The sequence below is a fragment of the Glycine soja genome, chromosome 1 (genome assembly GCF_004193775.1).
Source record: "Glycine soja cultivar W05 chromosome 1, ASM419377v2, whole genome shotgun sequence".
NCBI lineage: Eukaryota > Viridiplantae > Streptophyta > Magnoliopsida > Fabales > Fabaceae > Glycine > Glycine soja.
In genome coordinates this window covers 2,083,900-2,097,707 of record NC_041002.1, presented here as the reverse complement: position 1 = coordinate 2,097,707, position 13,808 = coordinate 2,083,900, and the positions used below count along the sequence as shown (strand labels likewise).

Here is a 13,808-nt window from a genome sequence, read left to right as displayed (position 1 = left end):
TTTAGATAGAGTATTTGATATTAATGATAAAACATTTATATCTCTCAAGTCAATATTTTCTATATTAAAAAAACTCAATATTTTATAAAGTATTTTTATGTCATTAGCTTTTTTATGTTTTCTTTTTTTTTTTTTATAAAAAATATTCATTTTATTCTTCAGGCAAATATTGATCTTTAACTGTTTTAAATTTTTTTATTAAAATCTTCTCTTTAATCTCAAATTGTAACGACTAATATGCTTAAATTAATTTCAATTCATCATTTCTTATATGTTTTTCCTTTTTTTTAAAAAAAATCTTTTTGAGGAGTGTTAACAACATACTTTCTTTGGTCGGTCTCAAATATAAGAAAAAATACATTTTTCTTAATTTTAAATATAAAAAAATTCAATTAATTTTATCTTATTTAATGTATTATCTCTAAAATATCATTCATTTAATCGAGGTTGAAGTTTTTATTGATTTTTTTATTCTTGATACTAAGTTTCAATGAAATAGTAATTTTTAATTGAGATTGATATAATTAAATATGATTAATTAACTTTATTAGTTAGCGTGAATCCATTTTTTTTTCTCATATATTAGAAATGAGAGAGTGTATTCTAACACACTCTTTCTGATACGTACTCTTTTATTGATTAAAATTTATTAAAAATTATATATATTTATTAAAAAATTCTCTTTCATTACAAATTACTTATATTCTTTAATTAATTTTGAGTCATTATTTTTTTTTTAAAAAATCCTTTTTTAAATTCTTTTTATTCTCCTCTTGATTTTCAATTTTTTATTGTTTTCATTTTATGTTATTTTTCCTTTCATCTCAAATTTTAATTACTCATATTCTTAAATTAATTATGTTTACTTTACTTTCAATTTTAAATATTTTTATTTTAATATATTTCCTTTAAGTTATACTTAAATTTTAAAAAATCCATATAATTAATAATACATGAAACATTTTATAATATATCAATCTTATGAATGACTTGTCTATGTGAGTAGATACAAGTAGTCAAAGATTTACTGAATAGTCAGACAAGTTGTGTTTTTAGTTAGTAAAAAAAATTAAAAATTAATTAAAATGACTTGTAAAAACATAGTCTTAGAATAAATTTTTATGTTCTCCATTGATGATTTGATTTCCCATTATTTCACTAAAATCTAATTGCTTGTGGTTTAGACCTTGGAGGTAAAAGATAGAAGATCTAAATTTTAATAAAATAATAATTTATTTGTTTATGAAAATATTGTCTTACACTTAGTAAAAATATTACTAAAAACTTTTGGTAACATTTAAAAAATATCATCACATAATTAAATGTTATTAACAACTAGTAACATTTATTTATATTTTGTGACATTTTTTAAATATTGCAAAAAGTTTTTAGTAACATTTTTACTGAGTGTTGAAAAAAAAAATATTGCTAAGATCACATTTGTAATGTAATAATGGATGTCCAATGAGAAGTCTATGTCCTCCTATGATAGGTTTCTTAATTGTATTTCAGTAGACCATTAAGATACAGTTTGACAAATCATTGTGTAGAGGATAGTATTCTCATTCTCAATCGATCGTTTCATCCAAATCTCATGACGAACAAGTTGGTTCGATTCTTTATGTCAGGTACAAATTTTATCATCTAATTCTCTTTAGATTATTGATTTACAAGAAACACCCTTAATACATTGTGTAGAAATCATACCTATTTAATCATTACAATTACAAATGATTTTAAAATCCGATTGATTATTGCATTAGTGAACGAATTGGTTCAAATACAATTTATTAGTTTAACTATAGTGTTTTTTAATAAGATGTTGGCATACGGACATCAAGGCTAACACTTGACATTCCAATTAACAATGTTGACACCCCAAGCGCAACCCATCACCTGCCGCAAGCCAAATGTTTTTAAAGTAATAAAAAGATCCTTACAACGAAAGAATAACTAAACAGCAAAAAAAATTAAAAAAAATTAATCAGGCAAATCTATAACTCGGTAACCCGGATCTATCCCCATTAAAGGGCTCTCTAACAAAGGCTAGTATGTTGTCCCACCACGTTAATCCTTGTGACGTGATACCCAAGTTTACAAGGCAATCAACATATTCATTGTCTTCGTGAAACATGTATGATATATTAAGGGACCGAGAGACAACACAACAATTGGACCAATGAGTTTGAAGCCACTATGGAACTATCACATGAGACTTATAAGCTTGAACTAGCAGAGAAGAATCACATTCAATCCACAAATTATCCTAGCCTCTATCTTTGGCAATCTCTATCACTTTCATAAATGCTTGAAGCTACAAAATTATTTAAGTTAAATGTCGGTTCATTATATTTTAATATTATTTTATTTTGGTACATTTAATTTTAAAATTTTCATTTTAGACTTTTATGTTTACGAAAGTTTTATTTTGTTCCACGTCAGATCTAAAGTTTTTCATTGCCATCGAGATTTAATGTTTCAGATTTTTTAAGTAGATACTAATATTTATTGCCAGAACCATAAAAATGAGTAAAATAAAACTTTTGAAAAAGTAAGAGATTGAAATGAAACTTTTAAAAACACAAAGAATTAAAATATGAAACTTTTAAAACTTAATATACTAAAATGAAAAACATTAAAACATAAATAAGCAAAATGACACTTTAAAAAAAGTAAAAGATTGAAATAAAACTTTTTAAAACACAAAGGATCAAAATAAAAACTTTTGAAACATAAAAAATCAAAATAAAACTTTTGAAAACACAAAAAATCAAAATTAAAATTTTAAAACTTAATGTATCAAAATAAAATAACACTAAAACATAATGAATCAAAAATAACATTTAACCAATTATTTATTAATGTTTTACAATCCAATTGTTCTGACATGAGCATATATGTGTTTTTGTTACAACGGAACACATCGTAAGAATATTTCCAATGATTGCCCTAATTCATGATTAAAGGAGACAAATAAAAAAAATTAAAGTTAGATGGACAATAATGAGATAAGAATATTAATTAGACATTCACGGTTTAATCTTCCAGCAATGTAAGATAGAATGAAATAGATACTAACCTGATGAAGCCACCGTCGTATTTGTAGTTTTTACCATCTGGTACGTTGGATTTAAATTTGAGCATCATAAACATTAGATAATATAGTAGTACTTTATAAAGAAAGTTAAAATAACATGAAAAAAAAATCCATGAGCTCAAGAAATTCATAAACAAGTGAGATTACCTGCAAATGAGACTTAACATTTGCCAAAGTGGGATCCTTCACATCCAATGTGAAAACATGTAAAAGAAAGATTAATTGTGAAAACATGTAAGAAGAAAATTAAATAAAATAATTATTCATTTCCAATTTTACCACTTGAACACAACTTGGGGAAGATGCATAATTATTGAAAAGAATAGAAGTCAAGGGAAAGAAAAATGAAACATACTTTGGTGACCACCCCCAATTAATAGTTCAATGGCATGAACAAAGTGAGTGTAGAGGGTGGAAGTCCAACGCATCCTCGGAGCCATTATGCTATGCTTAGAAGGGGTGGTGACAAAACCATGTCTGGATATTTAGAGTTCAAGGTCATTTTTTTAAAAGAAATAGTTTTTTAGCCCAAAGAACTTTACTTTACGTAAGAATATAGTCAAGATTTAATATTATATATATATATATATATATATATATATATATATATATATATATATATATATCCAAGATTTAATGTTAGTCACTAAATTTTCTAAAATGATTTAGTGTGCTTTAAGAAAACTAAAGTAATCTACCTAAAAAAAATATAAGTAGCTAGGTATTGTTAACTTTACAAAATTTACTTACATTCACTTCTTTCTTGTAAATTATAAATTTTTAACATGTTAGACATTGGGTAGGAAGAAGAAGAATTGCTCAGGAACTAAATTAAATTCACTTTTCTTTTTTTGAGAGAAAATTAAATTCACTTAATATAGATAACTTCACACTTAATTTACATTATATACTTTTTATGTGTTCTTTATCTTTTTCCATACATCTGGCACTATCTATTAACGTTAGTACGTCTCTTCGTGGGATTGGACTCCGTCTCTCTTTCTCATCCATATCTCTTTAGGTTTAATATATATATATATATATATATATATATATATTTTGATTGATTGATTGAACATGAAGTACATTGGGTTTTAAATCAACGAATACGTATGTAAGACAAGCTGGTTAACTGCGTAAATTTAGTTTGCTATTGAAGAATTCCACTGACTTAAGAAAAAAATAATGCCAATGGTTTAATACAAACATGAGGAAGGTATGTTATTAATGGAAGAAACAATGTACTCGACCAACAACCATACAATTATAACTTTGACAGAATCCACAAAGGGAAACGTTTTATTTTTATTAAAAGGGAGCGATGGATATAATCTCCTTCAACTCTGAGAGCCGCTGGATCTACAAGGCTGCTTCAAAAGACCAGTTAAGAATGTCATGTGTTTCAACCAAGTCACCAGTGGAGGCAGAGAAACCAACACTGATCCATTCGGGCAAAACATTCCTCAAATCAACAATAGCAGAGACAGTGGCATTCCTATTGTCAGGGTAACCCACAAACACACTCAACCTCTTGTCCTCGGAGTTGTAGTTCAGGCTCGCATGTGCTACAGCATTATCAGGTTCAAGTTCACTAGGCCATGGCACAGTTGCCACTGACTTAATAGAGTCAACATCAATTCCAACATGAGGAGACTGGTTTGGTGAATTGGGGTCCCAATCATTGGTAAAACTATCAAACTCAATGGCCACTATTTGGTTTTTAGAAGGGTCCAGTGCAGTTTCCGGCTTGAAAAGACCAAGATACCCCCCACTTGAGTTTTTGGGGATCAGGAAGTTAAGGTTGGCTGATGTAAGAAAGAAGGCAAAGCCATCACCACGAAGGGCTGAACCCTTAGGGTTCACGACAAAGGAGAAATCAGAGGTGAAGTCTGCGAGATGTCCGTTGTTCTTGTTCCAGAGGTGTATCGGTGTGATATGCACTACTCTTCCAACACTGTGTGGAACTGGTTTGCCAAGTTGGTCGGTGTTGGTTAACCTTAGAGCCCCACCAGATACTGAGGCATTGCCGATCAAAAGTACGTTTGGATCATCTTTGTCGAAAAAAGAGAAGTCAAAGCCAACGGTTTCGTATGCTGACATTGGGGATGGGGGTTGTTGTTGTGACTTGACACTTTGATGTTGTAGCAACAAGAGGAAAGGGATGAAAAATTTGATAAGGGGACTAAGAGATTGAAGGAGGTTAGGTTTTGAGTTGGGGAAAGCCATTGTGTGGTGATAGATGCCTGAAGCAATGTGAGGACTGAGGTTATATATATAGGCCTCTTTAGCCAGCTAAGAAAATAAATAAGAATACAATTGCCGAATAATACGGCATGCAGCTTGCATAGTATGTTAAGTTTAATTATTGTTGCCGTTTTCGCCAACTAATGAAGGTGGAAAATCCAAGGGAATTCTACAAAAGTTTGAATATACAAGTCCAAAACATGATGATCAGAAAAGCTTTGGATATCTGAAAACGATCAGTTTATAAGAAAAAAATAGAATATATGAAAATATGCTCCTGGATACGTATTGGTGAGAAATATTTGCAAAATGCATGAAAGCTAGCCATAATTGCATTACAAAAAAAAGTCATAGGTGTATATAGTGTCAACCATATATTATATTGGGTAACACCTTGTTTATGTAGTCATATTTAACTTGTCTTTCAACTTAAAAAAAAAAAAGTTTGTAATCTGTAAACTAGTTACGTTATATTATTATTAATTATACCCGTACATTCCATCATATATTGTGGGATAATATGCAAATCCTACGTTACCGATGCATAGATGGAGGCCAAATGGGATAAGATCGAAAAATTGTTGTGTTAAATCGTTGTACTATGCAGAGGCCCTTTGTGATGCTATATATGTATAGCGCATGTTAATTAATTTTATTGATAACAAGGTATAACTCGTTTACTTGGCCGCATTATTTATAGTATAATTACAGCTGTATCTTGTTCTTTGAAAATGTCCTGGTTTATTAACAACTAAAAAATTATATACATTATTGTTTGGAACAAAGCAAATCTCTCCACGGACAAACAGTGATGTCCAAAAACATCTTGAGAAACATATCTCGGACTAATTGATTAACCTTGATTGTTTATTTTTTCATAGGAAATCTTCCTCGCTCTTTTCGCCTATGTTTGACAAAGGCCAAACAAACTATGCAAAGCCTAGTTTGGTCAAATGTATTGTTGTTAATTTAATTATTTTCCTAAAACATCCTTCATAACCCAAAGGCCTATAAATAGCTACATTCTTCCCTCGTTCTAAGCATCACCATCATTCACATCAACAACAACAACAACAACACAATGGCCAGCCATGCAGCTCAAAACCCTAAATCTGTTTTCCTTATGACCTTCCTCTTGCTAATCACCAGCGCCAAATCAGACTCATTTTCTTTCAACCTACCCAGATTTGAGCCAGATGCTTTAAACATACTACTCGATGGTAGTGCCAAGACAACAGGTGGAGTGCTACAACTCACCAAAAAGGACAAAAGAGGAAACCCTACACAACACAGCGTTGGCCTCTCAGCATTCTATGCAGCACTTCATCTCTCCGACGCAAAAACTGGGAGAGTCGCAAACTTCGCCACCGAGTTCTCCTTCGTCGTGAACACAAAGGGTGCACCACTCCACGGCGACGGCTTCACCTTCTACCTTGCATCACTCGACTTTGATTTCCCAGACAACTCAAGTGGTGGCTTCCTCGGACTCTTCAACAAAAAAACAGCCTTTAACACTTCCCTAAACCAAGTTGTTGCTGTTGAGTTTGACAGCTTTGCAAATGAATGGGACCCTAATTTCCCAGAGTCTGATTCTCCTCACATTGGAATTGACATCAATTCCATTAGGTCTGTGGCAACTGCGCCATGGCCACTTGATATTCAACCACAAGGGTCAATAGGAAAGGCACGGATAAGCTACCAATCTTCCTCCAAAATATTGAGTGTCTCAGTGGCTTATCCAAATAGTCCTGTGAAACTGAATGCCACTGTTTTATCGTATCCCGTTAACTTAGGGGCTGTTCTGCCCGAACGGGTCCTATTCGGTTTCAGTGCTGCCACCGGTGACTTGGTTGAAACACATGATATTCTTTCATGGTCTTTCAATTCCTTCTTGTAGATAAACACAACAGCTGGGAGAAGAGAAGAGAATAAAATGCATATTGAGAGAATGGTCGATGGTCTTTTATGGTTTAATGGATATGTTGTTAGTCGTTACTGTTTGTGAGGTTTCTGTTTCGGGTTTCCTTAATAATGATTGGTTCAAAATTATGAATAATATTTATTTGCATGGGCGCTAGTAATGTCAATACTTCCCTTCCCTTCATGTTACATCAAATATATGTGTGTGTGTTTGTTTTTGCCTATTTCGTCTTTACGGTGTTAGGTGAATTAAGAAGAAGAGCGAATTGAGAATCATAGTAACTAGGTTTCAATTGCATAGGTCAATTCAATTATAAAAAGATAAAAATAAAAAAGTAAAAAGTATAGATAGATCGATATAATAGAGACAGAGGGAGAGGGGGAGAGAAAAGAGAAAAGAAGACTATACTACTCTTAAGTGAAAACAGATAATAAAATACATAAAAGCCTTTTATAGACGACCTGTGAGAGACAAAACCTATATGCACACGGATTTCCTTCATGTTAAATGTGGTAGATCTAGTCAAGTTCAAAGCTTTTTTTTCATCTATTTCTAATGCATCAAGGAAAAATATTCACATTCTTAACAGATTGAAGGCACAGTATTGTATTGCATTCAAGAGCCATTCCAAAGCTTTTTCCACGTCCCCCTGGTTAGCAATTTCGATTGCTGTGATAACAGCCATGAGCTCAGCAAAAAAGGCATTTTGAGTTACTTCAATTTCCAAAAAAATATTGAAAAGTGTGACATTGTAAATAACAAAAAAATATTTGAGTTACTTCAATTTCCAAAAAAATATTGAGTTACTTCAATTTTGAGTTACTTCAATTTCCAAAAAAAATGCATGCCTTTCTTTTAGAGATTAATAAACGAAAATATTTTAAATGAATAAGATGCAGTTAATTAAAGTGTGACATTGTAAATAACAAGAAAAATTTTCATATACTTTACGACTATTTAAAAAAATATATAAATAAATAAATTAAAGAGAATAATAAATATTTTTAATTTTAATAATGAATATTTTTTTCTTATTGAGCGAGAAAAAAAACTAAAGGGATGAGATTTTCAGAATTAACGAAAAAATATTTATTTCAATAAAAAAATTGTTTAATGAATATGTATCAAATTTTACAATATAAAACTGAAATCCATTTTAGGATTGGTTAATATTATTTATGTCTTAAAACATGGTTTATTTAAAATGTTATCTTTAATTTGATAGTGTATCAAACTTAAAATTAATTAGATCTAAGTAAATATAATTGTTTATGTATAAGGAATGAAAAATACAAATAAAAAATATACAATAACAGAAAAACATAATAAGGAAGAGAATAGTATATACTCTTATTTAAAAGTGATTCGTAAAATTTATTATAATATAAAAAATAAACTAGAACAATTATCAAACAAAATCTTTATCGACTTCTATCATGTTATCAACTGTTAAAATTAACTCTTTCATTAGTAGTCGTTTCTTTTCTTTTTTCTTTTTTTTAAGTTTCATTAATAAATTAATTAAGTTTTTGAGCAAACTGGTGGACAAGAAATGGGTCCTCTTGTTAGCCCTTTCCGGAATGTTACTTGTTTGTTTTCCGAAATAGTAAATCCAAAACATAACAAAACCTTATGGAATAATATTTTCGTACTAAACAATAACCATTCCAGAAATCCACCTTTGGGAATAGTTTTTCCGGACTACTAAATTCCCATTCTGGAATAACCTTTTCAGACTACAAAAACAATCGTTCAGGAATAGTTATTCTGGAACGAACAATCCAGAACTTACATTGCAGTTCAGGATAGGCTTTTCCATAATGATAACCTTTCGAAATAGCCTATCTGAATACTTTTGATACTATTCCTCTTCATCGAGACCCCATTTTCTGAAAAAAAAAACATGAATAAAAGTAGAAAAGAACACACCTTACAGTATGTGTGTCGAGCCATCCTCACATGAGCTATGAAGATGGAGGAAACACAGCCATAAATATTAGGGGGGGGGGGGGGTGAATGAACCTTTGTGAAGGCTATGGAAAAAAAACCACACTTCAATAAATGGGGACAACTATGGAAAGCACCGCCAACAGAGAGGCCACTTCAATGTAGGTGAAGGCTGCTTAGAGTAGCTGTAGGGGGTGTTTGGTGTGTTAGGAGAAATAGGTTCAGAAGAGGGAAGACGAAAGTTATAAAATGAGAAGGGTAGTAGAGGGATATTTTAAAAGTGGGGTACAGGAAGAAAAATGGGAGGTTCAGGAAGTAAAAGCCAGTAATTAATTTCAATTTAGTGATCCATTTAGTGGAAAATCACACACCCAATATATGTTCCTGGAATCCTGGTGATGACTTTTGTGACTGGACCTATTTGTCCATTACTTAAAGCCCTTTTTCCCCCTTATGGTAAAATAATGGCCCAAGTCCAAAGAGAAGATATATTACATTGAAGTAATCTTGCTGAATAATAAGATCTATTATGTACTGGAGTGTTGCTAGGTGCACCCAGCATTATTGCTGATGCACCCAGCATTCTTTAAAAATGGTAAAACTGTTCTTGCTAATTTCTCCCCTTACAGATCAAGTTGGTCCGTAAGTTGATCTTTAAGACTTACGGATCAACTTGATCTGTAAAAGAATTACAAATCAATTTGATCCGTAAGTTTTAAAAATTAACTTACAAATCAATTTGATCCATAAAAGACTTAGGATCAAGTTGATCCGTAAGTCTTAAAAATTAACTTACGAATCAACTTGATCCGTAAGGGATATTTTTATTTTTTTGTGGTTAGTGCTGGGTGCAGCAGCAATAATGCTAGGTGCACCTAGCAGTACTCTATGTACTGTAGTGGAGCCCTAATGATTCTATTCAACTCAGTCAGATTCTGTGGAGCCCAATACATACGGTTAACAAAGTCTTTTGGCCGTGATTATACAAGAGGAAAAAGCAAAGGGAAGTTGTTTCTTCAATCTCTCAAAAAATTCTAATCAATTGACCAAAGGAAAAGCAAAGGGACCAAAATGGTCACTTACCTTTTTCCCTTAAACTTTTGGTATTTGCACCCCCGTTTTTGATGTTGATGTTGATCGAAGTCAATTAACATCTTAGTACCAAGAGCTTAGGGTATGGACGTTCGTAGCATACTGTACCATGGGTTGGAGAAAAATCACCCTTATAATAATACATCAGTACATAATATTATTTCTATTGAGAAGACTATGGCCTTGATCCAAGAATCCAACCACTTATATCTCTTAAAAATACTAGCAGCCTCATTGAATTAGGTATGCATTTAATACATCTTATCACTTTGGTGGGGTTATTACCGACTTGTGCATAAAAATGCATTTACTAGTATCCCATTCCCACCCATTAATGCTGGGAATTTTAGTAGTTTCGAAACCTTGGTCTACATTCAGAGATTTCAAACGAGTCCACAACAGACTTTAGTTTAGATCCTTGATAGTCCATTCTGAAACCACCGTCCAACTAGAACAGGGCACGCACGCACATATAGTATTTATAAAGATTTGTAGAATATATATATCAAATAGTTCAATAAAAATCAAAGAAGATACGTAGTTTCATAGAGAGGAACAAAGTCATCATCTCCTCACTTATGGATGCCAGCAGCTTGCGCCTTTATGGCGACCAACTGATACAAAGCTAAAACTAGGTCTACAGAAAATAATCTAATCTAGAGTAAAAACAAAAACCAATCATAAAATAAAAATTAAAAGAGAAACATTTATATATAGTCGTAATTGATATCAATCAATGATACTAATTATCTTTTCCTTATTTAAAGTCTTGTTTTTCTCCCTTTTTAGTTAGAATTTAACTTTTTAGGAATCACTAAGTATGTTTAGATTTTGGAATCATTTTTTTTATGTTTTCCTATGATTCGAGTGAAGGTTGGAAGCTCACCATTGAAGGAGGAAGAGTCAAAGTAAAAAAGATGTTTTGAACTTTGGTCCAACCAGATAGTGGTGTGCTCACTCAGCCAAAGAGATTTCAGTCTCGAAGTGTTCCTAGCCCAATGAGCAAAAGTTCTCGTCCGACTAGAACAAGTCAGAGAACACCTCATTTTGAAGACACTTCTAGCCCAACCAACATAAGGGTGTCTTGCCCAGCCATGTAGTTCTAGTATTCATTAATGGAGGTCTAGCCCTGTGAGAATATTGGTTAGCTGGGCTAGAAATGTTGTACTGTCACTTTTTTAACAGAAAAACAAAGCATTAAAAGAGGCTTTTGCAATAGAATAAATTATTCTTCTTGGACCTAGGTTTTGGCACAAGGAAGGATGCGTGGGACTCTCTCCTTCGTCCATTTTCCACATTCTTCTTCTCTTCACCATTTTTAAAGCTTCTCTCATCCATGAGTAGCTGAGTTCCCCTTGATTGGGGTTTGACATAACTAAACTCAAACTCATCCATGAGTAGCCAAGTTACTTGTTTTAAGTACTTTCTTCTTTGGTTAATGTTTGCTTTGATTTGATCATCCATTTGTTTGATTTTATGATCTAAATACGATTGAAAAATGTATTTGAACTATGAACAGAAAAAGAACACCTAATGGGTATTGTTGCTAAGAATAGAGCGAGATCTATTAACCACCTTTGACTCCTTTTCTTACTTAAAACAAGTAACTTAGTTAAGCTACACAAGGGTTAATAGTTTAATCGTCAGACTCAGACTCTTCATGAAAGGAATTAAGGATAAAACATCTTTATGAGTTGGTGATAACAAAAGAATGATAAACATAAGTTATTAGCTTGTTTATATAAGAGGGAGTGATTTAGTGAAGTCGAACCCCAATCATTCTCTTCTATTGTGTTTCACGTAATTTTCTTGTTTGTAACTTAGATCTTTGAGAATAAAACAACCTCTTTCTATTAGTTTTATTTCAAGTTTTCACCTTAAATTTTAAACCTTAATTATTGTTAATTTAAGTTTGGTCTATATTTTGTTTAGTAAGTAAAAGTGTGTAAATTGTCAATAATTTAACAAGTCTTTTGAAAAACATCCTTAGACTTTTCATTTTAGCTTGTACTATTTAGTATACTTGTAAAAAACATAACATTAACATCACATTATTCTAAACATAAATACTATAATAAATATTAAGTCCATTTAATATAGTCTTTTTGTCATTAAGGTTTGAGAGCATATTTAGACTTTCTTAAGCCCATCCTAAAACCAATTGCTATTGCATCTCCTCCCACACATGCTGCTACATCTAGTTCTTCACCCTTTTCTACAAACTACACCCACTGTGGTGCCTATATCTCGATCCTCATTTTATTCTCTTGCATGTAAGTGTAACTATTGTTGGGCCCGAACAATGTACGTGCATGTTCGACGAATATTTATTGGATATAAGCACCACATCCAACTCCTTAAACATGGCCAAGATGATTCTGTCTCCCTATAGTCATTAAGAGAGTCATATTTCGGAATGTACTCTCTGCAACAATATTTTATTTTTACATTCTGAAAATTAAAGTAATATTCAGAACATAATTTTACAGAGAATAAAACAACTAAAATTCAATCCTTAAATCAATTAACAAAATATTATTTGTTATTAATTTTTATAAAACAGAAAAAGGTGACATATATTGACAAAAAGTCACATATATTAAAAAAAATGTTATATAGTAAACAAAATTATCTTAAAATTTATTTTAGACTTCATTTAGTGTTGGACTGACTTTGCATTTTGAAAAATACTTTATGAAATATTAAAAATAAATATGTTCTAAAAAGTACATTCCTAGATAAGATTCAGTCTCTCTGTAATGAAAATGATGAGGAAAACAAAAGCACTCGCTTTCAGTCTTCAACCAATCATTCCATGCTAAAAAAGTAAAGAAAAATTACTTTTACTCTCTGAAACTATGTTGGAAATGTTGTATTTTTCAGTTAAAGGGTTCTAGAGGAACAAAACTACGTTGTATCACTATATTGCTTATTACATTAATTTTCAATAAACAATTGTAGAATGACAATGAAAAGCGCTTTTTTATACCAGTGATGGTCACAAAATTCTCTTGGTGTTAATTTTTTAAATTATTAGTGATAAATGTTTTTCATTGAAAGTATTATTTTCTATAGTGATGAATTAGTGACGACTGTAATAAGTTGAAATACAGTCACAAAAATGCCTTAATAGCACATTTTTAAATTATTAGTGTCGAATAATATCATCATAGGGATGGCTTAGTATTTATTCTTTTGTCTTTTGCATTTGAAGTTAAAAGCAGAACAAACCTAAAATTGGAAGACTTTCGTTTTGATGAAAGTCAAATATTTCGTCGCCCACAGACAAGTAAAACTAAAAACATTAGTTGTCAAGGGCTGCTCTGCTAGCTAATAATTAAATTCTTTTTAGCCCACTTCATGTAAATATCTTTAGCCATCACGATCATACATATATCCGCAACATATCTTTGTCCGCAAATTATAAATAATAATAAATAAATGCTTTAATATATATGTGTGTGTATATATATATATATGTCTCAGTGAAGAAGAGATGATAAATTT

At 31.2% G+C, this 13,808-nt stretch overlaps 2 protein-coding genes across 2 annotated transcripts; one reads left to right on the top strand and one right to left on the bottom strand.

Annotated features, from left to right (window-relative positions):
• Window positions 1–4,292: 4,292 nt before the first annotated feature.
• LOC114409096 (mannose-specific lectin CML-2-like) lies at window positions 4,293–5,329 on the bottom strand. The gene has a single exon (XM_028372409.1). The coding sequence runs from the start codon at window positions 5,321–5,323 to the stop codon at window positions 4,457–4,459; it is 867 nt and encodes a 288-aa protein (XP_028228210.1). The 5' UTR covers window positions 5,324–5,329; the 3' UTR covers window positions 4,293–4,456.
• A 1,058-nt stretch (window positions 5,330–6,387) lies between these two features.
• On the top strand, window positions 6,388–7,457 carry LOC114400140 (agglutinin-2-like). Its single transcript, XM_028362481.1, has one exon. It carries the CDS (start codon window positions 6,423–6,425, stop codon window positions 7,236–7,238), a length of 816 nt encoding a protein of 271 aa, XP_028218282.1. The 5' UTR covers window positions 6,388–6,422; the 3' UTR covers window positions 7,239–7,457.
• The last annotated feature ends 6,351 nt before the right edge of the window (window positions 7,458–13,808 follow it).

Bases quoted from the DNA above. Each gene is read 5' to 3' on its own strand.
- LOC114409096 (XM_028372409.1), bottom strand. From the start codon at position 5,323: ATGGCTTTCCCCAACTCAAAACCTAACCTCCTTCAATCTCTTAGTCCC.
- LOC114400140 (XM_028362481.1), top strand. From the start codon at position 6,423: ATGGCCAGCCATGCAGCTCAAAACCCTAAATCTGTTTTCCTTATGACC.